General features: G+C 35.9%; 1 protein-coding gene across 1 annotated transcript in view; it reads right to left on the bottom strand.

Annotated features, from left to right (window-relative positions):
* Positions 1-26,455, bottom strand: part of ABCA12 (ATP binding cassette subfamily A member 12) — a 168,528-nt gene that overhangs the window by 85,838 nt on the left and 56,235 nt on the right. Inside the window, exons 4-9 of the mRNA XM_035008338.1 lie at positions 18,582-18,673; positions 15,406-15,503; positions 12,560-12,745; positions 10,730-10,908; positions 4,768-4,880; positions 294-369 (exon numbers count right to left, since the gene is read on the bottom strand). Coding sequence (XP_034864229.1) covers positions 294-369; positions 4,768-4,880; positions 10,730-10,908; positions 12,560-12,745; positions 15,406-15,503; positions 18,582-18,673 — 744 coding nt within the window. The remainder of the gene's footprint in view (positions 1-293; positions 370-4,767; positions 4,881-10,729; positions 10,909-12,559; positions 12,746-15,405; positions 15,504-18,581; positions 18,674-26,455) is intronic.

The following is a 26,455-nucleotide window of genomic DNA, read 5'->3' as shown; positions in this document are numbered from 1 at the left end:
TCTCTGTGGAGACAGGACACACTGGATCTAGTTATATACAATGTTACAACTGAAAAAGAGATGCTCATGCTGCATTCTCCAAAAGTGTCACTGGATAATCTGAAAAAATAAGTTTCAACTTTACTACATTTCAGCTATGTCCATTTCTTGGTCAGTCAATAGTGGATTTTTCTATTTCAAAGTCTTACAAATTGATAAAAGAATTATGTTTATAAATTGTGTTGATTGCTTACTCAGACAAGTTACCTATTAGTTTAGAAAAAACCCCAGCAGACCAACAAAGAAAGACTTACTGTGCAGCCAGGCTGCTTGGGGAGAGTAACTGCCCATCTTCCTCACGCCACACATGCGTCACATTATCAGGGCCACCTACAGAAATGACATTTATGTAAGTAAGCGTTTAATAAACATGTTTGCTTCAAGGATTTATTTTTCTTAGCAAAAATCATCACAGCTAAATAAATGGGAAGAAAATGCAGAAAAATCTGCAGAATTTTTCTCCAAAGGATTTTACAAAACATATCTATGCTCTTTTTGTTGGAAACATTCAAGATATTTATAGGTAATAGATGCCTGCTAATCAGAATAACCCCAATGGTCAAGCACATGCATTTCTAAGAAATTCTTTCTCTGTCAAAACATTATTTTATCCTAAGACCCGTATGCACAGGTGACTCTTGAATACTATAATGCAGATTGTCTACCACGTGATTTGTTAAACAAATGAGGCCCAATTTCAGTCTTACAGGTCACTGGATTTTTTTGCCTTCAGTTGTCAAGAATGTAGCCTTTGGAAACATCTGCTATCACTAATCTATATTTTCCATCTTTCAAAAAGCAGCCACTGATTTCAAATGAATGCAGCTGTGAATGCAAATTGGCTCATATTAACAGAACCGTTCTGAGTGGTCTCAAATAATACGAAGGTTCAAAGTGTGGAAGGCAATCGCTAACTAATGGAAACCATATGGGAAGGTCTAATTCAACACTGTGAATTGCCCCTCCAAGTTAAATAGGTTGCTGATTCACCTTGCCACATAACATTGTATCATAAAAGAATAAGTGTGCAACAGTATTCACATGAAAAATTGAACATGAGAGTACTTTTAATGGCTACTGCATAAATAAAAATAAATCCAAAGCTTTCATTTAGCCCCTTAGGGAAATGGGATCAATTCTTGCAGGCTTCTCTTGAGACACTACTTATTCCTTATAATCCAGTATATTTCAGTGCTGGTATTTTTAACACTGATCCAATTTCTTTCAATAGGCTATTTTATTACTGGTGTTAATAGTTCTCCCATTGTCCCTAGTTAGTGTGTTCTAAAGGCTTTCCATAAAGGTCCTATTGCAAAACTATGCAATCATCCATACTTTTCTGGTGCTGATCAATGAGTTTATTGAAATTAGTATGTGTGTAAAAAAGACTATCACTAAATGAAAGACCTCCTCGTCCACCTCTGTATCAGAGTTGTATGAGTAATGTTTGTACCATTCCTAGTACCTGGCACAGGGGCTTTTTCAGTTTTCCTGTTCAGCAGAGTGGAGTTTTCCTGTGCTCCACTCAAGGTGCAGCTGAATTTTATTACTCTAAAGATAGCAATGCAGCAGTGAGTTAAAGAACCAAGAATGAAGATACCCAGAATAAATAAACCCAATTAATAATGGTAATACCTATTGTCTGTTGGCATGCACATATAGAAGAATCAAGGATACAGCTCTGTTGAGATTTATGCATTTGCAATGTAAAAGTATATAAACCATTTTTCCAAGACCAAATCTTGCTCAATTTGAATTCTTATGTAATGCTGAGCAAGTTTATTGGCATTTGTATACTATATGGTTATGAGGTTTGTCTTCCTCATTAAGCTATTAAAATGAGTAACTAACAGAAATTAATTTTGTACATATCAATGATAGATGACATTGAGTAAGGACCTTTCCCCCTGACCACTTTTCCCTCTGGACTATAAAATACCTTGGAAGGAATAATGTACTAAATAGATATTACTTCTTTTTTATTTGTAGGATTAGGCATATTTAAAAATGGCACCCATTGACATAGAAAGAAACCTAGTACACAGATAACCTCTTCATCAGTAAGGACGGCTTTCCATTTAAAGAAGTAATTTCATATAATTTACTACTTTGCAAAAGAACAAACTTCAATGAGTCACAAAGATAATCTCTGTTCTCAAAACTCCGTGTTTATAAATGGAAATACTAAAGCATATTAACTGAGGCAGGGATCTTCACTGGGGCAGAGCTGAGAATTAGATCCCTAAGACAGGAAATTAGGAGACAATCTTCTTCTTGTTTATTAGAATCTCCATATTATCATGGTTGCTGAGGAGTTTCCTAAGGAAATTTTAAAGTGTGTTGAATCTCAGACAGACAGGGGATCGGAAAGGTTTGTAGTCAGAGCACAGAGAGGAATGGGGGGATGGTTGTAGGAAAACTTATGTGGGAAGGAATCTGTCATGATGGGTCAAACTCTACAGTGGCTGAAAGTGGGAGCCATTCTGAGGTCTGATGATGGCAGGTACTTGCATAACCACATGAAATATCTTGAAATCAGGTATGTATATGTCCCAGAAAGTAAATAAAAGGCCATCTGGCAAAGAGTTCAAGGCTACTGGCTTTGGGGACAGACAGATCCAGGTTCTAATCTCAGTTCGGTCACTTGCTGGGTGGCTAACATAGGCAAAGCACCTCAGCTTCTTTGTCCGTAAAATAAAATAATGCCTCAGCTTCTTTGTCCGTAAAATAAAATAATTCTATCTCACAGACTTATTTTCATGAAGAAAGTGATTTAAGATAGTAAAGCCCTTAGAATTGACACAGAAAGTATTACCTCTTATTTTCCTTCTTTGAAAGAGTGGTATGAGACTTTCAAAGCTATCTGAACCCTGTCATACATTAGAGAGAGCCCAGGCAATGAGACACCACCCCACTCCCCCTTAACTGAGTACACACTTAAAGGAGAAGTGTGCTGGTTTCACAAATACTGCTATAAGCCATGAAGACTAAGCAGCAGGTGGCCTTGGCAACATGGCAGATATCTGTTCCTGGGGCTAGAGACCCCTGCACTGCTGAGCTAGGGTCACTGGTTCAGCCTTTAATGACAAGTTTAAGTTCCCTGAAGAATTCCGAGAAATACCTAGAAGACTTTTTCAAAGACCACAAAATTTCTGCTCGAGCAGGTAGGGATTTGGAGCTAATGACTTTCAGGAATTGACTTTAATGCTACTGTATTAATCTTCAAATCGATGAAGTTACAAGTGTAAGAAATTAAAAAAAAACGATTGTAAGCACCTCAAATTTTATAAACAGCAACACATTTCTTTGAATGTATTTCCTGGTCAACCTGACCATCCAAAGACATGTTTTAATACATGTGAAAATCATTAGCATATGCACAGACATGAGACATGGCCATTCCTAAATATTGAAAACTGAGCTGTACTGTTCACCAGAAAAAGTGTTTTGATGCCTCAATTAGAAGTGCTGCTTACTTCTCTGGCTTCTAAGCAGACCACTGATGGGCTTTTGTCCTTTGTAAGAATTTTTTTAACTTTATCCCTTTACTTTATATAATTATAAGGTGTGAGTCTGAAGATGAAAAGAAAAAGAATGGTAGGAAGAAACTCGAAGTTCTCAAGTCTTCAAAATGCAAATAAAAAAATACAGAGGAAATAACTAGTGTTTGTTAGTATACAGTCTAGTTTTCTGACCTGGACTTTTTTTTTTAAAAAGCAAGCATTTTTTTCTGGTGTTTGTCAAGACCATTAAATTTAACTACAATCAATCTTGCAAGCTAGTAATCAATTCTGTAATTGTAGATATAAAAAATGCTCCAGCCTAACAGAAATTGGTTTCCAATGGTAAGTTAGACCATCCAATGAGAATTCTCCAAAGCCTATCCAAACTTGCTATCCATAAGAAAACTAACAGTTTAATGAGCAAGAGTATAATCAGCTTGTGACCTGATGCTCTCAGGATACTTAATTTGTAATCTAAGGGTAAAATCCACATATTTGAAAGCTGACAAACTCAGCTGAGAAAACATAACTCTAAACCCATTCAGAAGAGGTAAATGCTAACCAAACATTTTACTTGGTACTTGAAAGTAGAGATTTATTCTTTACAGCCCTAAATTTTTGTCTATATGTGTCTGTGTGTATAGATCTGTGTATTTCCATGTATGTGGTATATAATGCTATTTTATATATGCAAAGGTGACATTACATGACTTGCTAACAACATGCTATAGCTTACCTTACTAGGAATGACAGCAGATTTATACCAATCTATTCACACACTGATGTTCGTCATGTACTTTCAAGATGGCTATTTGAGGGATATGTTTTTACCAATGAAAGATTCATCCTGCTTAAAAAGCCAAAATTTGAAAATGAGGGTGAAAATACTGCTTTTTACTGTGTAGGCTTTTGTTCCAAAAAGTGGTAGAAATCTATTTATTGAGGCTTGGTCCTGATATTTATTTTATATACCAAGTATAAACATAGTTTTACAAGCTAAGAGAGAGAATTTTCACCTAAATATAAAAATTCTAGAAAGTCACAGCCTCTTTTTCGGCCATTTCTCCCTTTCTTTGATTAGCCAGAGATCCAGATTTAGTCGAGGCATATTTGTCTACCTAAGAATAATATCATCTATAAATGATTACTTTGGTTGCACTCTGTTTTGTATTTCTAACAGGCTTCATGTCACATAATTGAATATAGTAAGATGGAAGTACAATACCTTGAGCTGGGGAGTCCAGAGTGTACAGCAGATGTTTAACAGATTTATGGAGAGTTTTGAAACCTTCGTTAGTTGTGACACGTGGATAAACCTTCTGCACCACCTGCAGCGCACTAACGAGTCGAAAAACAATTAAACCAGATCGCATTTCAGGGTTTGACGACAAAAACAAAAGGTTAATTCAAGGAGAAAATGGCTACAGTATAGAAAATTATTCTTATAGCATAAGAGACAAGATGCTGCTTTTGTTGTTTAATTACTTGTTTGTCTGTTCATGCACAAAATCCTCCCAAAATGTTGAACCAGACAGAGCACTTTAAAACGTTTCCTGGATTCTAAAGACTTGGGAACTCAACAGCCTAAAAGTAAAGGAGTAAAGTTCACATCAGTTGTTTCTGTTAAGACTTAAAAATAAGTGGTTAGGAATAGCAATGTCCGATGAAAAGGTGTCTTTTTTTCTTTTTTAAGGTAAAGATTAAATACTGGAAATTATTTTCATTAAAAATCAAGTCCAGAGAGAAAGGACCCCATTTCAGGAATAAAAATTATTTATGCATTTGATTAAAATTTATCCTTTGCTAAACAAGTGGTAATGTTTTTGAAAAAGAAATGGAGCTTGCCCTAATTAAAGACTGCTTTCTATTCTCTAAGTGTCCAATAGGCACTACTCCAGGGGTAGCTCAAAATTAATATCGAGACTAACTGGCATTATCTCTCTAGAATTTTTATGTTACAAATAAGATGGGCATCTGTACTGGGGAAGGCCAATCAGCAAATTCACTTATATGTGAGTTCATTCCACATTTTCAAAAAGGAATTTGTTTCTTAAGAAACAACTGTTTCTTAAGTACATTGTATTGTCATTAGTACGTTAAAAAAAGTTGTCATTGTACATCTGAATTCCTCAAATACTGTGATTTATATCAATAATCAAGGACAATGCTTTAATTTACATGAGTAGTAACTAGAACAATAGGCTTCATTAACAATCTGCCATTATAGGGTTAATTGTACAAATTAGCTAACAGTTTTTCCCTATGTACCCTAGTCATCTAAAGGCTCACTCCAGCAATAGATATAGTATGTGCACATACTTTCATGGTTTTCTATAACATTTTTGAAATTTTTAATATTTAGATTAAGGTCATTTTAATTTCAGTTCCCTAGCTATGAATAAAAGCTGTATTTGGAAAAATAAATTTTGAGTATCTCCTAGTTTCTAGTATAGTGAGGTACACATGTAGATATGTGTATACGTGTATATAAACATGTATGTAATTTGATTTAGTCCTCTAATAATTCCATAGAGTCTACTTTATTTGCCTTGTTTTACAACCAGAAAGCTAAAACTCAAAAAATTACATAACGTAGACAAGGTTACCCAGCTATTCGTAAGTACAGCTGATTTTGTCTAATTTCAAAGTTTATGTTCTTTCCATTATACATCTTGCCTCTGGCACAGAAACTTTGCCCGACATTGCTGGGCAGGAGGAGGGCAGAACATTTCTGCACAGAGCCCACGGGCATTGTTAACTCGTTATTGTGTTTGGCCATAGAGGCACAGCTATATTTTTCTCATCTCTGCTCTATATACATAACAGTGGATACCTCAGGCATATTTATATTTGCCCTAAGAATCTCCTGGTTCTCAGACTTTGGGGTGCTTCTGAATCCTGGTGACCATGGAGACCAGATAGACGGTCTCAGGTTATAGATTTCTGCCAGCCTTCTCCCAAGCTGGCCCTCTGCCTGAGTCACCTGATCTGCTGTCTCACAGTAACACCTTCAAAGACTGAACAATTGGCAATATCATTAAAGCTGTCAACATTATTGTTATGAATATCATTAATAAAATGTCAGTAGACTTAATTCATCTTCTTCTAACAAAATGTTTAACTTAAAAATAATGACACCTGGCCCTCATACTCCCTGAAATCCTTTGAAACATTTATTGATCAAAATATTTTTATTTTATTTCATAGATTTTTTCCCTGCTCTTTATCATATAAAAATGGAAGTTATGCAAAAAAAGTCACCCTATAAGTAAAGATAATTTTATAAAAGAGTTTTCATGATTCGTATTTCAGCACAGCTTTCTCATAAATGGTGACAATCACATATATTTTTTCCATATGTACTTCTTGAATTTTTTGAGATTTTTCATTTTTGCTAATTTCTGTCATGAGATTAACATTATATAATCTGGCTTTGGTGATGGGTTAATAATGATGTATAACTCAATAATACAAAAAGTTTTGAAGGAAATGACTAAAGTTTTTGTTGGGTTCATTTATCCCCTAATACTTGATCAACAAGGGTAAGATAAACCAATGAGACCCTAATTTGGTATACAGTAATTGATGTGAGGAAATTATGGCTCTTAATGACACTATCAGTTTAATAACAATAATAAATATTTATCTTTAAAAAATGGTTTAAAAAGGGCTCTCCAACAGAAATATAATGCAAGCCACATATTTAAATTTTATAGTAGTCATGTTAAAAAAGTTAAAAGAAACAGATGAAATTAATTTTAATAAAATATTCTACTGAATCCAATACATCCAAAATATCACTTCAATAGCTAATCAATATAAAAATTGTTAATGAAATATTTAAAGATTTTTATTGTTCTAAGTTTTCAAAATTCACCATGAATTTTAATTTATGGAGCCTCTCAACTCAAATGCTAAATTTTCATTGAAAATATTTAATCTCAGGGAGTGTGGGTGCCTCAGTCAGTTAAGCAGCTGATTCTTGATTTCGGTTCAGGTCATGATCTCAGGGTCCTGGGATCCAGCCCTCGGTCAGGCTCTGAGCTCAGTGGGGAGTCTGCTTGAGGATCTCTCTCCCTCTCTCTCTGCCCCTACCCCTGCTTGCATGCATGCTTACTCTCTCTCTAAAAAAAATAAATTTTTTAAAGAAAATATTTAATCTGCATTTAGATTTCATTATAATGACAGATGAAAAAGTAGGTTCATATACTAACATTGTTTCAAACATACAAAAAGGTTTACCATTAACTGAACCAAATATCAGTGTTTACAATTTAAATAAAGTTAAAAATTCAGAATTTTAGTCAAAATCCACATGCAATTATCATATTAGAAAGCCATATTAGATAGCCAAGGGCTACCATATTAGAAAGAACAGGTGTATAAATTAGCAATAATAACTAAATTAAATATTGACCACTTAAAAAAAACAGTTGTTTAGGGGTGCCTAGGTGGCTCAGTCATTAAGTGTCTGCCTTCAGCTCAGGTCATGATCCCAGGGCCCTGGGATCGAGCCCCACATTGGGCTCTGCTCCACGGGAAGCCTGCTTCTCTCTCTCCCACTCCCCCTGCTTGTGTTCCCTCTCTCGCTGTTGTCTCTCTCTGTCAAATAAATAAATAAAATCTTTAAAAAAAAAAAAAAGAGTTGTTTAAAGTCAAATGTCATTTACCTTTTTTTTTTCTGGGGGAGGGGAGGAGCAGAGGGAGAGGGAGAGAGAATCCCAAGCCGGCTCCAGCGTGGGGCCCTACACAGGGTTCGATCTCACAACACTGAGATCATGACCTGAGCCATCCAGGTACCCCAAATGTCATTTACTTTAAAATAATTTGAAGCCATTTCTTTTAGCTATTTCTGTGTTCTTTTTCATTATTATGTAGACAGGTTTACAACATTTGTAATCATGACCAGATAGATGCTCTATTGCATAATGCTATAATATGCAATAATTTTATTTTAAATTTTAAGATAATTAAAATAACCACAGTAAAATGCCCATCCTATATAACTTACTTCACTAAAATGATGCCTAAAATATTTTATTTATTTTTAACCCTAAAGTATTTTTTGGATCTTCTACCTCCTATGGAATATTATTTAGTGGGATTTTTGTTTTTTATTTGTTGTTTCTTAACCAAATTTCATTGAGGTAAGATTCACACACAATAATATGCACCTATTTTAGGTGATAATTCAGTGAGTTTTAACAAATGTATATACTCATGTAGCCACCATGCTAATAAGATACAAAGCACTTCAATAATCCCCAGAAAGTTTCCTCATGCTCCCACCAGTTGTCCCGGGATCCACTGTTCTAATTTCTAACAGTATAAATTAATTTTATCAATTTGAGAACTTCATATAAATTGAATAATATCTATATATCCAGTAGGTTCTTTTTTTGGGGGGTGTCTGGATTTTTTTGCCAGCATAATATTCATAATATTTATTCACATTATTGTGTGATGCAGTAATCTGTTTTTCTTGTTGAGAGGATTCCAATGTATAAATAAACTATAATTCTTTCGCACTTCTATTTATGGATATTTGTTCTTTACCCCCAATTTTTAGTTATTACAGATAAATCTGCTGTAAACATAACATACCAGTCTTCATGTGGGCTGCATTTTCATTTTCTTGGGGAAATACCCAAGAGTAGAATGCTACATCATAGGGGCCTACTGTTAACTTCATTAGAAGCTATCAGACTGTTTTCCAAAGAGTTCTGTTTGTTCTACATGTTTGCCAACAGTTGGGGTTGTCCATCTTTTAAAATTTTATTCATTCTACTGAGTGTGTAGTGATGTCTTACTGTGGTCTGATTATTACTTTGATTCTTTTTTATTGCTATGCTATATGATTCAAATGATCCTCCTTCTCCTTTAGTTGATTTACCTGTTTGCTTGTTAAGACAGAATATAAATAAGAGCAAGAGGATGAAGTGCCAAAATTCTGGGTGAAAATTACCCTAAGTGCTAAAATGAGGACCAGTCTAGAGAACCAAACTTCTTAATATCTTGCTTCTTCTGTAATTTAGTTATGATTGGCTATTGTGGAAAGAGCATAGGACTTGGATTCGGATTCCTTGACTTCAGGTCCTGCCTTTGCCACTTACTAGTTCTTGAACCTTGGGCTGGTCATTTGAAAGGATTTGTTTCCTCTTCTACAAAATGGGGTTATCTGTTGTCTCAATTCCAAAGCATAGTTGTGGGATTAAATGAGGTTAATGTACCAACATAAGGTCTTATTATAAGGTCTTTGAACAAACATAAGCTCTTGGAAGTTTTCCAAAGAATATGAGAACACTCTCTTCTGGTACCTCAGACATTAGAGATGGAATACATTATGCTCTTAATGACATATTAGAGAGGCAGCCTGGATTCTGGAGTTAGAAAACCCAGGTGTAAACCGTCCTTGTTGCATAATCATCAAATAGTTAATTTTCATGACCTTCTTGTCAGCTCATTTATAAAATAAATAGTAGTTTAGTTGTAGGATTTAATGTGGTATATATAAGGGGCTCAGTAAAGTGTCTGATATGTAACAGACACACAATAATTGATAGTTATTGATGTAGTGTTGTTGTCATTTTTAATGCACATTTCCAAATTAGCTAGAAAGGAGTCCAAGTCAAAACCTAAGTGCAAGTCCATTAAATTCTAAATGCTGGCCACAGTCTGAACGCTTTTATAAGTAGCCTATAAAGTAGCCTTTAAAGGGGTTTCTCCTGCAAAAATAACTTCAAATCTTTGGTCATATATGTCAAATAAAGCCAACCCAATATGCAGGTTTAGAAAGATCATTTATAGGTTGGCTGCACATGAGGGGAGCCAACCCCATTGAGGTGGCTCAGTTTAAAACTCAAACCAACAGGTTGTTTTATATTGAATGGTATCAACTAAAACCCAATGGGACAGTTTATTCTTGGGCAGTTTAAATGCTAAATGCAGAGTTCTGGTTGTCCTGAATGAGCGTGAGCCAATGTTCTAATCTACCACTGGTCCTGTTACACACCTCTTTTTCAGAAGGTCTCCAATAACAACTGAAAATAGATTTGTTAAGATTAGTGTCCCTCCTCACTTCCTCACATACTCTTGGATAACTCTGATGACTGAAGTGTTTGCTTAACTAACACCCTAAAAAATATAAAAAGACTTATTTGTCCCACTTGATTCTTACATTTTCTTACCTGTTTGCATTTTGAAGAACATCAAGTAGACTGCTTAGTGTTGTATCATTCTGGAACACATTTGGAAAACTAGAAAGAAGCTGCCACACAGCCGTCTGCTCTTGGACTTGTGAGAAGAAGGACAGCATTTTGACCATGTCCTGAAATACTTTCTTCTGGTTGCTGGGATTACTTGATATCTTACAAATTGGCAAACAGGGCAAAATGGGAGTTCAGCATTTTTAATCACATGGCTTATTGTTTTCAAAAGCATTAAAAATTTAGATTTTCACATAATTCTGATTGTCATATAGTTTGAAGTCATTCTTTACTTGGAAAAATTATAACCATTTCTAATATCCTTAAACATAATTGGATTTTTTCCTATACCTCCAGAAATTTTGGTTAACAAAGGTATATTTATACAAAATATTCTAATTGCATTTTTGGAAATTAAAGTTAATTTCTTAAAATGAAATTAGCTTCTGAGTAATGTTTTTGCTCTTCCCTAGGATCTTGTTTAGGAGTTACAGACATATCTTCTCTGTATCTTTTAGTAAATTTTTATTATTTATTATTTGGGTTGAGAATGCTTAAATCTATATATATTTGCTACTATAATTACACATACACACATACTTAATGGAAGAAAATATTTCCGAAGTTCTGTTGCCATATCAGGAACTTTAGTTATAATAAATGATTTATAGTGAGTGAACCTATGTAATAATATCTTATATCATAAGCAAACAAAAACTGTGACTTTTGCTCCTGCTCTGGATCATAGGATCCAGTGAGTACTTTCAAAGTAAAGTATTTCTTCATTATATTCCAACCCAAAGTAATTTTCTTAATAAACTCATTCATACTGGTAAAGTTAGGCTTTTGTTCAGCTGTAATTCAAGTTCTTTCATGCAGAGAATGTGATTTTGAACAATGCATTCTTAAGCACACATTCTACCCTACATGACTGCTGAATTTGTTTAGAAAGCATTTTAAGTGCTCTATGTTGAATTAGGGTTATTATAAGTGTCTCTAATCTGTTTCATTTAGAAAACTCAGATTACTAAAGGTAATTCAAGCATTCTGTACTTAACAAAAATTATAATAAAATTCAGAGAATCAAGAGGAAAATACCAGAAGTGGATATGTTTCATTTATTCCTGTTTATAAAATTTTAAGAAAATTCTGAGTATTTTTGTGATCTTTCATTGTATGTGGGGTTTCATTACACGTAGACTATGGGTGCCTTCTTTGCATGTCGTAGTTTAAGAATAGCATATAGACGTGGTCATTACTACTTTACAGTATAAAGTCCTTGCCCCTAATGTACAATGTTTTGAGGAGAGGGATATATTGTTTCATCAAAAATCAGCTTTTCAAAGTAGGTTTGATGTTAGTGAGAAAAATTAAAAAGATAACCCATTATTCTAATTTCTGAGGGTTATATGGCTCCAATAGTCAAATTATTAAACTTACATTACAGCCTGAGTAATCTTACTTAAATATCTCAGAGAAAACAATCTTCATTCACCATATAGCAAAACCATCTACAAAGATGTGTCTACAACAACCATAATGCAATATTTTTGGCTCAACAGTGTAATCATTTTAATCCTGCACCTTTAAATGGAAAGCAGACATGACTTAGAATTAGATATTGTGTGAATCTCTGTGTGAGGAATCCAAGCCAAGGGTGAGCACATATTTCGGTCAGCATTTCCCAGTCCATGTGGGCTATGGACTTAACTCTGACTCAAGTTGAATCACTTTGTGGATACAAGAATGGAAACAATACATTTCCTTTCATTGCTTAAGAGGTCTTGATCAAATTAAAATATTTACACTCACCTGAGAGAACTGGTTTGTTAGTTCATGGAGCGAAGACTCTAAAAAGGTCATATTGGATAGACAAAATTTGTTAAAAACGTTTTTCCCTAGAGTTGTCCAAGAGAAGGCATAATGAGTGGTATAGTCTGGATAGTTCTCACACAGTTCTCTTCGTATGTCTTCTGAAGTTGAATTTTCCTCTAACAGCTAAAAATATGTGTGAGAAGAGTGGGATAATAATGTTAATAAATATAGATATAAAGTAGTCTAGTCTTCAAGGAAACTGACTTGCCTTCACAATAGCGATTTTAAGGCCCTGCATTATAGCTAGTATTTTAATATTATAATGTTATTTTAATAACACTAAAATACATCTGGTTTATTTATGAAAAGTTACAAGAGAATGTGTGAATATGGTAATTCCTGTCATTGTTATGTTTTAAATGATTCATATCATTTAATTAGTTCATTTAAATGAACTAATTTCCTGTCTCTGACCAGAGAAACTAAATGCACCAGATCTTTTCTGACAAAAGTCTTCAGACATAAAAATTCTGAGTTTTTCCTGGGCATTTAGCAGCAAACTTGGGTGTCCTAAATCTTTGTGACACTTCATGGGGCAACTGGCTGCCATCTTTGGAAGACTTCCAGAGAGGAGGAGTTTTGGCATCCAAGACCCACAGTGTGTTTTTTAGAGAAGTGGACCAACATGGATTATATTTCATTTGTAAAAGCAAATGCTTCATTTAGGAATTATATATATGAAGAGAAAAGGAAAACATATAAATGAAAACACATAAAGGTATATAATTCACAACAGCAATAATTGGAAAGTGTTTCCATAATGGAATCATGAGCCCTCCATATATTTCACAGTACAGACCAGTCACAGACACAGCACTAATTTCAGGTATAATAGTGATCACATTCACCATTTTAAGTTGTTTAGGTATTTACAGAACCAATTATATTTAGCTATAATGTTTAATGGGTCCTTCCTAACAATTAATTCTTATAACCCTGTGAGGTGAGGACCAATTAACTTTACCTTCCCCTTTAAGATTATGTCACAAAAGCTATGCTCTGCCTTCCAGTGACGCAACTTCTAAGTGAATGGAGCAAGACAGGATCCACTTATTCTAGGATACACTGTAAGTGCCAAGTCTTCTAGTCATTCATCCATACCTCTTTCTTAACATTACACATAAACTCACTCCAAAATGATTTCTCCACTCATTTTTGCAAGGGTTGCAAAAAGCAGTAAAGAGAAAGAAAGAAGAATCCGAGAGATTGCTGACACAGGCATCAATATGTCATCCTAATTTTTACATCCCTTCCCTGCTCCAACTACTCTAAAAATACATATCTATACATAGAAAATTCATTTTTGACTTATCTCCACTGCATATATGACGACTCTGTGCGGCCTCACAAAATTCTGAAATTTCATTCCATATGAGAAAGAGAACTTGGGAGTTTCAATACAATATAGTGGTATTTTTGAGAATAGCGTTGTTACTCTAGATATTAAAGAATTTAACTGATCCAATGAAGACTTTGTGCTTCTAGGAACTAATATGGAAGAAATAGAATGGAATAAAATAACTTTCTCTAATTTACATACTGGTCTGATTTAGGGATGCTTTAAATTGGAATTAACTGGGCATATTGGGGTTTTTTTATGCCAAATAGGGAGCTACAGGTATCTCAAATATTATTCTTGTTGGAACTAGACTTTCAACATCTAGATAAACTGAATGGGAAAGTCTTATATTTCAGCCAACACTGGCAGAACTGCCTTGATGGGTAATACCTTTCTTGGAATCCCTTTCTGTGTTGTCCTTTGGCTTATTTACATAAACCAGTTTATTGAGATGCCTCACTTACACAGAATGTTAATTTAAAGGTAACTAACAGAGACATATTAAGGAGCAGAGGTTATGATCACTGGAATATGAATAAAAGTCAAAGCTATGTCCTATATCCTATGTTCCATCCAGATGGAAGAAATGTCTACTGCATAAAACATAAATACATTATTTAAAATGCATATGTGTGTATGACAAAGAGAGACAGTGAGTGACAGAGAGAGTCTATTAGCAAATGTTGAAAAATGATCTCTTTTTAATTTCTGAAGAGCACATAAAGCAAGGGCCAGCCAAATAAATGTATGAATCTGGCTGAATGAAAGACAATAAGGAAAAGTGGGGATTGTAGTCAACAGAAGGGTACCCATTCTGCCTAAAGGCATTCAAATTCAATTTCCTAAAATCCTTACATACACACACACACACACACACATTTAGCTCACAGGCTGCCAGTTTATGCCTCTGATAGAAGCTGTTTGTTTTGTTTTGTTTTTTTTTTTGCAATCTGGAATCTTAAAATACGAAGGATCTATAGGTAAGCTCTCCAAACTATGCTAAAGAAAAGGATTTTACTACTTTAGGGAGATATTTTCCATAGCTCCAAATTTTCCAAAGGCATTATCTGTATGGATGAGGCAGCAAGTTTAGTGAGTATTAGAGCTTCATTTGCTGTCAAACACCTTTTTTTCTTCCCTGTTTCAGAAAGTTAGAAGATTACATATAATGCTACCTTATGTCTTACTAAAGGAAAATCTTAAGTTTGATTAAGGCACTTAACAGAGAAAGAAATAACTGTCCAAGACCTTAAAGAATTCAGAATGTCTGAAAATTAAGCTTTTTTATGGAAGAGCTCCTGAGAAAAGAATCTTCCTGAGATACTACTCCAAATGGGAGGGGGTCCCAAATCTCTTCCTACTTGGGAGATCCTTTTATTAACCTCAGAGGCATTTGTTCAACTGCTATTTATTATCAGTCCATTACAAAACTGAGTGAAATTACCTTTTCCAAACTAAGGATCCGGGCAAGGACTTGACTGCCATTGAAAGTATCTGTTCCAGTATTTTCCAAAACAGAACTTGGACTGGGAAATACTATGGCTGTAATAGAAGAAAGAACAGATCAGCATTCTAAACAGATACACAAAAATGGGCAGATTCACATAAGAATCCATAAATATCACTTGTGCCCTTACATCCCCCACAACAAGAATGTGCTCAAATATGCCTCTTCCATGAAAGTTTTGTATTGGCAAAATGGCAAATTCCGTCATTATTTCTTTTCACATAAAATTGTGATGGTTTTGGTCTGCTCTTGGGTTTTTTCCAAACACTTCAGATGTCATTTGCTTTCATTCCAGTTTATGTCATTAAACTTCATCACCAATATTATTGCCTAATAACGTGAATCATTTCTGTGCAGGCCTAGAGGATTTGAGGTGCCTCAACAAGCTCCACAGATCCATCATATCTAGCATCTGTTCAAAGGATCTGCCAATGCACATCTGGTGATAATGGTTTTCTTTTTAATTATTCAATTGGGAGGCTGAAATCTGCTTAGGATCATAAATTCTTTCCTCCCCAAAGTGTTTTCTGAAAGATATTTCAGATCAAATAAATGGGATGAAGCAATTAGTCCAAACTACAGTATACTCTAATTAAGTAATTCTCAAAGTAGCTTCATCTAGTACTATTTATGATGTGGCAGGGTGTTCCGGGTTAGGAGCATTAGCTAGAAGGTTATGTTCATACCTATAGCATGGATGTTCAGTAAGCCAGTATGTTAACCTTTTATCAATTTTGGACAGAAATACTTTGTTATATTCACAGCAAAGAATCTTAGTATTCAAAGATACAGTGATCTATCATCAGGAGGGCCTAGGTTTTGTTATGACGCCTTTGGGGCTGAAGAATTTACCAAATGATTCCTCTGGATCAGGCAATACATTTGTGAGATGAGTGGCCAGGGTAGAAACATAATCTGCGGCTACTGAGCAAAGCAAAGCTTACTGGACCACAACACTATGATCTTATTTCTGCTGTGCTTTAAGCTACTCAGCCAAATACCCTCAGATCGTTCACAACAGAACATTAACTCCTCAGAACCACTCACTACTGTATTCCTACTACATTAATGCAGGACCTTTGGTTATTTGCATCGGTATGTTATTTAATGTCATGGTTTTTTGTTTGTTTGTTTGCCTATAGTTCACATACAATGTGACATTAGTTTGAGGCATACAACACAGTGACTCAACTTCTCTATATGTTCTACTGTGCTCACCACAAGTGTAGCTGCCACCTGTCACCAGACAACACTATTACAGTATCAATTTTATTCCGTATTCCCTATTCTGTGACCTTTATTGTCGTGGCTTATTTATTTCATAAATGGAAGCTTGTATCTCCCACACCCCTTCACCTATTTTGTGCGTTCCCCTACCTCTTTCCCTCTGGCAACCATCAGTTTGTTTTCTGTATTGATAGGTCTGATTCTTCTTGTTTGTTTATTCATTTGTTTTGTTTTTTAGATTCCACTTATGAATGAAATCATATGGTATTTGTCTCTCTCAGTCTGGCTTATTTCACTTAGCATAATACCCTCTAGGTCCATCCCTGTTGTTGCAAATGGGAAGAGTTCATCCTTTTTTTATGGTGGCATAATACTCCAGTGTGTGTATATCTGTGTGTGTGTGTGTGTTTGTGTACCACATCTTCTTTATCCATTTACCTATCAGTGAACACTTAGGCTGCTCCCATGTCTTGATTATTGTAAATAATGCTGCAATAAACACAGGGGTGCATGTATCTTTTCAAATTAGTATTTCATTTTATTTGAGTAAATATCCAGTAGTAGAATTATTGGATCATGTGGTACTTCTATTTTTAATTTTTTGAGGAATCTCCGTACTGTTTTCCACAGTGGCTATACCAACTTACACAATGTTATAGAATCTTATATATCCTATGGCATTTTTAACAGTACTTCTTTTTTTTCCAGAGCACCAATCATGTTCTAAACACACAGGAATCTTTGTTTCATTCACTAATATATCCCCAGGACATAGGACTGAGATTACATGATGGCAGTCATCCAATAAATATTTGTCAAATGAATGTAAAACAGTCCTGCTGTTTTGAGAGTTTATTCCCAATTTATGGCTTCTAACGAGTGTCTCATGACTATCTGCATCAGAATTACTTGGTGTAAGGCTCAGGCAGCTCAGCGGGAAGGTTTTCTGAACACTAAAGTGTGAAGTGCCCCTGGCCTGGCTGTGAAGGAAGCACACAGTCCCACTGAGAGACTGGGATACTGAGCACTGAGGGGGAGGAAGGAGGGTACAGTGGAAAGAGTCCCAGCTTGGCTGCTGGTCTAGAACCAGGTCTATGGTAAGCACACACAGGGCATGTGGCTTTGTTGGGCTTCAGGGTCCTCCTTTGTAAAATGAGAAGTTTGGGCAAATTTCTGAGATTACATCCAATAACTTTTTTCTTTTTTTAAAATTGAAGTACAATTAACACACAGCATTATATTAGTTGCAGGTATACAATATGGTGATGCAACAATTCTATACATTACTCAGTGCTCATCAGGATGAGTGATCCCCTTTATTTATTTCACCCCACCCGCCCCACTCACCTCCCCTCTGGCAACCACCAGTTTGTTCTCTGTATTCAAGAATCTGTTTTTTAGTTTCCCTTTTCCCCTTGTTTGTTCATTTATTTTGTTTCTTAAATTCTTAAATCATATGGTATTTGTCTTTCTCTGACTTATTTCACTTAATGTTATACCTTTTAGGTTCATCCATATTGTTGCAAATGGTAATTTTTTTTTATCACTGGGCTTTCTAACCATCCCAGCATCATCTAATCGCAGATGACTGGAGTCCCTAGCCAATTCTGGGAAAGTGTGTGATTCTCAACATCATATTTTGTACCATCTAGGCTTTTGCTCCTAGAAAGTATTTTAGTAAGAACTTAATTTCCAATTATTCTCAAGAACTTTGCATAATTGCTCTGCCACACTCAGGCTACCTTAAGGAACATTTAGATCTCTTGGGAATATTCTAGGCATTCTATCTCTGTTTGAAAAATTAAAAGCATAACCCTTTCAAAGACTTGACCTTGCTGGCTGTTCCAAGAGGCCTGCTCTAAACTCGACAGAAGAGAATGGCTTACCTGGTGATGTGTGCCTTCCTTTTGGAACTTTGGTGCTCTGGAGTGATAAATTGCTGTCCTTCTCCAGGTTGGATGACTTTCTCAGAATTTCACTAGTGAAGAAAAAGCAAGAACTCTATAGCTGCACCCACATTAATTTCAGTTAGTTACAGCAATGTATTATGTGGCAGATTCCAGGGCTCTCTGAGGACTTTCAAATTTTTAATATACTTTCTAGGATCATAATGGAAGAACTCACCTAACCATACACCAGTGAATATATAAGATCTCCTACAAGGTAAATTTTTATTCAGAGAAAGTGGCCTAGATGAGGTTTAAAATAGTTATTTTTACTTTAATTTTATAAAAAGGACATTATTTTAAAAAGACATAAGAGCTAAATATTGAAAGTAATATGAGACACACACATATATATAATATATGTAGAATATATATATTCTTTTATTTTTTATTTTATATATATATATATTCTTTTAAAAAGATGATGGATCTCAAACAGATAAGAGCCCAAGAGTGCTTCCGGGACTGAAACAAAGGTACGTTTATTTGTCAACCTTGAAAGAAAAACAAGTTTTATATGCTAAATTATAGATGGCATTTTGAGGACTATCAAAACTGAATACTTATAAGACAGATTCAAGGAAGAAAGGAAAGAACACACATTTATTGAGTATCCAGTCTGTGCCAAGTTCTGTGGCTGTTGTCATTATAGGTGGCACCAGGTGTTAAAGGAACGTATAATGATGTAAGTAGATCTTTTATTGTACTGAATGTATCAATGTGGTAATAATAGCATTGTGGTGCCAGGAATCTCCATACATTGTGATCACACTAGCTTTTGGAAGAAAACATTATTGGACCTTTAGTAACCTTCTTTTGAAAAACTCACTGCCTGTTTAGTTGATTATCAAAATGGAGATAATCATATTTTCTTGAAAACCTGATATACTTAAAGTAAGTGCCTAAAATAAATGTATATATTTCAAGAGTGAAATCAGTTCAGATGCCTGGATGTGAATACTTTTTGGAATTCCTAAAAGTTGGTGAATTTCATGTAGTTGTTTATAAAAGAGCTTATGTAAGGTATATAAGGATGGATATAAAAATATAATAGTGAAAAGCAAGAAGTTCTACTCACTGCTGTGGTTCAATTTAACCTCCTTTTTAGAAGTAAGAAATGAATCATGGTTCCAGGGTACTTTGTGATTTATAATTGGGATTTTTTTTTTTTTTTTAGTGTGTCCTTTTAGTAAAAATGACAAGAAGAGGTGATATTTGTTTTCATTCCCTAGTGTTTTTCCAATATTCTCTATAAAATGTACCGGTTGCTCTAAAAGTTCTGCATTCTTAATGTATATTTGAATTATTCATGACCATGACTGTATTCCCCTAAATTTTTTTACATTCCTTATGCTGACTATTTGGATGGGAAAACTGCTTAGATAAAAATAAGAACTGACCTGTACATTTTCCCTTCTCTCAACAGAAGTTTTAGAAAGTTTGAGAAAGTCGGGTTCACTTTTCTTTTTCTCAACATTTTTTTTTTAGTTAGGCTTGAAATACTATAAGGAAGTCTACTGAATATCAACACATTTTAAAAATAAAGGGGAAAACTGCCTTCATAAAAATTTTAAGGAATAGGGACAGCAACAAAAACCAAAGGGAGAATGACAAAGATCAACATGAGCAAAGAAGCAAGAGAAAACAGAGACTAAATAATATATGGGAGTAGGAGAGAAAAATAGAAGAAGTAATAGGAAACTAAGAAAATATAAGTTTAGAGAAGCAAAAGCTGCATACTAGACAGAAGACATCTTGCCCATCTTCCCACATTCAGAGAAGCACCCTAAAACTATTCTTTCAAATATTCTTTAAAGACCAAAGAAAGACAAGCTCCTCCCTTTCCCAGCAAGCCGCTGGCTCAGCAGGTCTGAATTTGCTCAACTGTAAAATGGCTGCTTCCAGATAAGCAACTATGGAGGCCTCTCTTCTAATAGGACCTGTCCTTGACCAGGAAGTACCCATGGTTACATTGTCACTCATGCATACATATTATTGGAGTGGGGAGGTGATCCCTCTCCTTGTATGTGGCCTTGCTGTGTGCCTTTTTGTTGGGGTGAGAGATCAGAATATCAAGTGGGCTTTGTGGTTCAACTGCTTACAAATTCCCCCCAGTTTTATTTTGCATTTGCAAAATGTGGTATGATGGCATGTGTCCACTGTCACTGCACGACAAAAATTATTGCCTCTAAACTCTTAAAATGGAAATTACAAAATAAATGTACAAGAGAGCACTGTGGGTAAAAAGATGAATTAAGGTTATATATTGAAATGCAGTTTACTTCCCCCAAGCAAAGGTAATTAATTTTTTTAAGTCCTTATTAAATTACTAATGCAGGGCAGGAAGGTAGCCAGTACTACTGAGTTAATGGTAATCTCTGAACTTTCTCATTAGCATGACCACACTTATAGACAGAGCACTACATGCTTCTTGGAATGACAGGTGAGAAACAGTACTCTTTCCATGATTTCAGACAATTTAAGCACTTGGTACATACTTATTTCATACCGTTTTTTAGTGCATTGTGTTTGTTTGTGTACCTATTCCTGCCACTTCTCCATTTTAGGCAGTGATATCTTTGGAAGTAGGCACCATGTGTCATTCATCTTCTTATTCCAAACACCTAGCACAGTATTAGACCATAAGATCAGATGGCTAATTAAATAAAAAGAGACAGTAATGCTGGGGCGTGGCAGAAAGTGCTCTGGCATTAGAAGATACCTTTGGAATCCCCGCTCTGCCACTTCCTAAAACACCTCAGTCATTGCCTTCCTCATCTGCAAACTAGGAATGATAGATCTACCTTGCAAGAGCTGTGAGTGCTACCATTCAGGATGTGCTCATCCAGTGCCTGCCTGGGCCCTGTCATTGTAGGCACTCACCAATACGAACTGTCAAAAAATGATGGCACAGACACAGCCTTTAGGTTGGAGCTCAAGTCCCGTTCTTATGCATCTGTGCTCCAGATATAGTCCCTCTGGAATACTAGAAACTGCAAGATCTCTGGACACCAAATGGATGTACCCTTATTCTTCACAGATCTGGACCTGTAAGCATTGGCTAGTGAGGTAGGACAAGGCAAAGGATCTCACCCAGGGTTTTGTGGGTTTTGTAATCCCTTCTTCATTTTATTACTTATTTATAAGTATACTTATAAAAGGAGTTTTCCATTTGTAGTGATGATCAGTTTTCCCCTTCTCAAGCTGTAAAATTCTTCAGAAAAGACTACAGTGTACTGCACTGGCAGATGGGAGGATGCCTAGCACATGGCAAGCATTGAATACTAGATAATAAGGAATATCATTTGGAAGAACAGATAGCTAAGGACGCATATTTTTTTTAATAGCTTAGCCTGTCCTCCATTGCTGCATATCTATTTCTGCAACGGTCCTTACAGAGAAAACACCCAGGAATGGCATGGCAGACAATAATGTATAATCATGCACTGTACCTACCATATTCATTGATTAACTCGCCAACATTTATTAAATTCCCACTATATATAACACAATGGAATAGTCAAGTAAGGAGTTGAGATTATAATACACTAATAATAATAGCTAAGTAAGAACATGCACAGGGGACAATGAGAACACATGACAGGGGCTGCTAAATCAGAGATCTAATTTGTGTTTCTGAAAGAGCAAGATTCTAGAATCACAACCTTAATTCAAAGCTCTTGCTACCTTAAACATTTTCCTTCATCTTTTCACTAGACGAGTGGTTCTCAACTGGGGGCAATTTTGGCCCCTCCTCCCAGCAGACATTTGGCAATGACTGGAGATGTATTTTTTGCTTGTCACAACTAGGGGGAATGCAGTGTTACTGTCCTCTAAGGGGTAAAGGACAGGGATGCTGCTGACCATCCTACAATGCAGAGCACAACAAAGAATTATCTGGCCCCAAGTAGCAATAGTGCTGACGTTGAGAAACCCTGCAATAGGCTACTACAGATAAGTGAATTTATTCTGTGATGACTCATCCCCATTCCCACTCCCTAGGATGAACTCAGGAGTTTTAAAAATCTTATTCAAGGAGGGCATATGATGGAATGAGTACTGGGTATTATATAAGACCAATGAATCACAGACCTGTACCCCTGAAACCAATAATACATTATATGTTAATTAATTGAATTAAAATAAAAAAATGTTAAAAAAAAATCCTTCCAATTTCTTAGAGGTTGTTTGAATGAGAGATACTGAAAAAAAAAAAAATCCTATTCAAGAACTCCAAAAGCTCTGAGGAAGTCTCCGAGAATCTATCTCATACTGGATATTTCTGGGAAGAATATTAAAGCAAATGCAAAACTTAGAAGCCCCCTGAATCCAGTACACAGGCTCACATGAGTCCAGAAAATCCAACCCTCTAGGTGGGGCAAGAAAGTCTGAATTAAATTTCTAAGTGGCCCCTGGGATCAATCAACTACCTTTTATGGGACCCAGACATTTGTACAGTACCATGGAGATGTCTAAGGGATTCTCCTGTATGATTCTGAAGAAGTAGATTCTGCCTCAGTGGCATTTACAGGTCCCTATTTTGGAATGGAATTCAATAAAAGAAATAGCTCAGATTCAAATGTTAAATTTAAGATACTGGAAGGGAAACTAGGCCCAGAGTACATTTTACGTCTTCTCAGACATGTCTACCAACAGTAACATTTGTGAAATGTCACATTTATAGATATCATTATAATGGTAGAATTTATTCACTCATACTGGATGTCTCTCTATTTCCTGTGAGTGGGAAAGATTACCTGTGTAGGTGGTATCCATGTGTGCCATGGTAAATTTTGTCTATAAAAAGAATTGCTTTCAGGGAAGACACATATGGCAAGTCCTAGAAAGAAAATTCTGACATTCTTTTTTGCCTCTAAGTGTTAGTTAAACTTTTTATATATTCCCCCTTTTTCCCCAGAATAATTACACAGGTATATAGTGACTTTAACCCTTTATTTTTTACATGACTAAATGATTCTAAAATGGTTACAAAATGGTTATAAATTACTCTGAAGTTAATACAGCATGTGACTTATACATCCCCTGTCATCCTTATAGTCAAATGAGGACACACCTCTGTTCTACTTCCACTTACTTTACGTTCCCAGTGATATCGTTAGGTCAGTTTCTAAACACAACCATAGTTTCCAGTACTAAACAAAAGCCTTGGCATTTTAAAATTATCCCTGGGGGATCCTGGGTGGCTCAGTCAATTAAGCATCTGACTCTTGATTTCAGCTTGGGTCATGATCTCAGGGTTGGGAGATCGAGGCCCACATCGGGCTCTGCGCTTAGTGCTGAGTTTGCTTGTCCCTCTCCCTCTGCTCCTCCCTGCACTCGCACTCTCTCTCTCTCTCAAATAAATAAATAAATAAAATCTTTAAAAAATAAAAAAATAAAATTATCCCTGAATAACATACAGTTAGCTCTATTAAAAGTTCCGGCTAAGCCAATAGGAGCAGAGGTATGAGTTTGGAAACCACAGGTCATGGATGTGTGTTGGCATGACAGAGATAGGGGAGCAAATCCACAGAGGCAGTTCTCCTACGGGATTCTCAGGAATGCTGAACCACTTCTCCCAATAACGACCCTGTGAGCTCTGGAGGATGATTTTCAACTTTCACCAGCTGTGTGAACGATGGCCCAGCCAGGGCCTCCCACTGTTCTGATATATTCTTAGAGGCAGTGTAGAGGGAGGAAGGACCACAAGGGTAAGTCTTGTGATGTTGGATCATCAGTTGTACAAAGCAAGAAAACCCATAAATATAATGTTTCTTTTTCCAGACAGCTAGTTCGAGCTGATGCTGAGTATGGTGTTGGATTTTTATTTTAAAGCACCTCATCCTGAAGCTAATGCCTAAAGAAGTATGAATTTAATAACAGAAGGCTGGTACCGATGCAAAAACATCGAAACCCTTGGTGACTGGCCAGCAAGCAGAGGCAGCAGTGTGATCACGTCTTTAAGAAGAGCAGTCTATTAAAATAAACATGGTGAGCCTCTTTTGATGAGGCCAAAGATGGCATTTTCTTCCCTGCACTTACAAAACAGAAAAAGAAGACTGTTTTGTTTCTTAATAATCTTCCTTTACCAAAGGGAAGCAATTTAGTGGAACTGCTTACCCAGTAGCCATGCCCCAGTTTCACTGCACGGCCGTATAAACCATAAAAATTAATAGCATGGTGGGAAATATCATTAATGCAATTTTATTATAGTACATAATTTTCTAAATTAAGTTCTAATTACTTGGTAGTTTAGAGAAAATACTGAATATACAGCAATATACAGTTTGAGCTAGACAAACTACCTGGTAGTTAGAATAAAACAGAAAAAGTGCACATGGTCATCTGCCCAGAGAATCATCAACGGAGGATAAAATAAAGCTGGACTTTGATTCTAGTTCCAAAACCAACTCAGAGGCTCATCTCAGGCAACTCTGTGAGTGTGGTTCTCTATGATGTCACACAGAAAAATACTCCTTTTGGGGACGGTACATTTGTAGTCTTAGATATTGTTAACAATTTCCCTCATTGTAACTTGGTTCTTCATGAAAAAGAAAGATATAAAGTTGACAGTGCCAGCAAGACCTGCAAACCAATTTGTTAATAAGAACATTAACATTTCCCATGTCTGTTCTAACCCTTGGTTCGTGAAATGTCTCTCTCAGGAACAACCCCTTCGTGAAGATCTACCTGATTACTCCACCTGAAAGCTCTCTGTGCTTTAAATATGGAAGGTGTCTTCCTTCAGTATCCTTCTGGTACTCTTCATTGTACTCTCTCCAGTTATGATGATTGGTTTAATATATTCCCTTTCCTATTAGAACATAGGCACAGATCATGCCTAATTCACCACTCGCATGGGGACACACAGACTATGAATTATGTTGAACAACCAAGATGTCATGCTTCCGTCTTAGCTCTACTCTGATTACACAAGAGGGCATAGGCTCCAGTTAGCTTTTGGTCCCCTTGCAGAGGTAATGCAGGTGTTAGTTAAGGTAATGCTTGTATATACTTAGAACATGCTGGTTTCATACATAATATGTCATGTCATCTCCCTGCTTAACACTTTCCAATGGTTTCTCATTATACTAAAAACAAAATGCAAATCCCTTCCCTTTTCCTATATGTTTGATTCTGCATGCTCTGTCTCCCGTGTTTCTGTTCAACATATTCCCTACCTCTAAGTATCATCTCTCACTACATTTTAGCAACATTAGCCAACTTTCTGTTTCTCTAAATGGTCAGGTTTATCACCCACCACCTGAGGATTATCTGCTGCTGCTTTGCCTGGAACACTCTCTTCCTAGGCCGTGGGCTGGTCTCTTCCTGTCCTTGCTGATCTCTACTCAAATGCCACCTGCTGGCAGAGGCCTTCTCCTGCCACGCTATTGACTTCCTACCTTTCAACTTCTAGCCCATAACCTGCTTTCTTTTCTGGCTAGCACTATTGTTATTATCAGTAATTATACTATTTATTTATTTGGTTGCTCATTTTTTTGCTTGCTTTTCCATTAGAATGCAAGTAACAAAAAAGTAGAGGATTTGTCTGATTCACTTCTGTGTCATAGTGCCTAGAACAGGGCCTGGCACACAGAAATTTCTCAGTCATTATTTCTTGAATACATTAACAAATTAACGAAGGAACACCAGAATGTTTTAAGTATTAAGACTCATTAACTTATTGAAACAACACAACCAATGTGAATTAGCAACTCAACAATTGTGTTTTCTGAACTACTGCCCATGACAATTATTGGTATGTTTCTATTTTATGCTAAACAGCTTACAGTTGCTCACTCTGAAAGTATCAC

Source organism: Mirounga leonina, unplaced genomic scaffold (assembly GCF_011800145.1).
Source record: "Mirounga leonina isolate KUSES-001 unplaced genomic scaffold, KU_Mleo_1.0 Mir_151, whole genome shotgun sequence".
In the NCBI taxonomy this organism is placed as follows: domain Eukaryota; kingdom Metazoa; phylum Chordata; class Mammalia; order Carnivora; family Phocidae; genus Mirounga; species Mirounga leonina.
The sequence above is the reverse complement of the archived record's forward strand: the minus strand, read 5'-3'. Positions and strand labels throughout refer to the sequence as shown.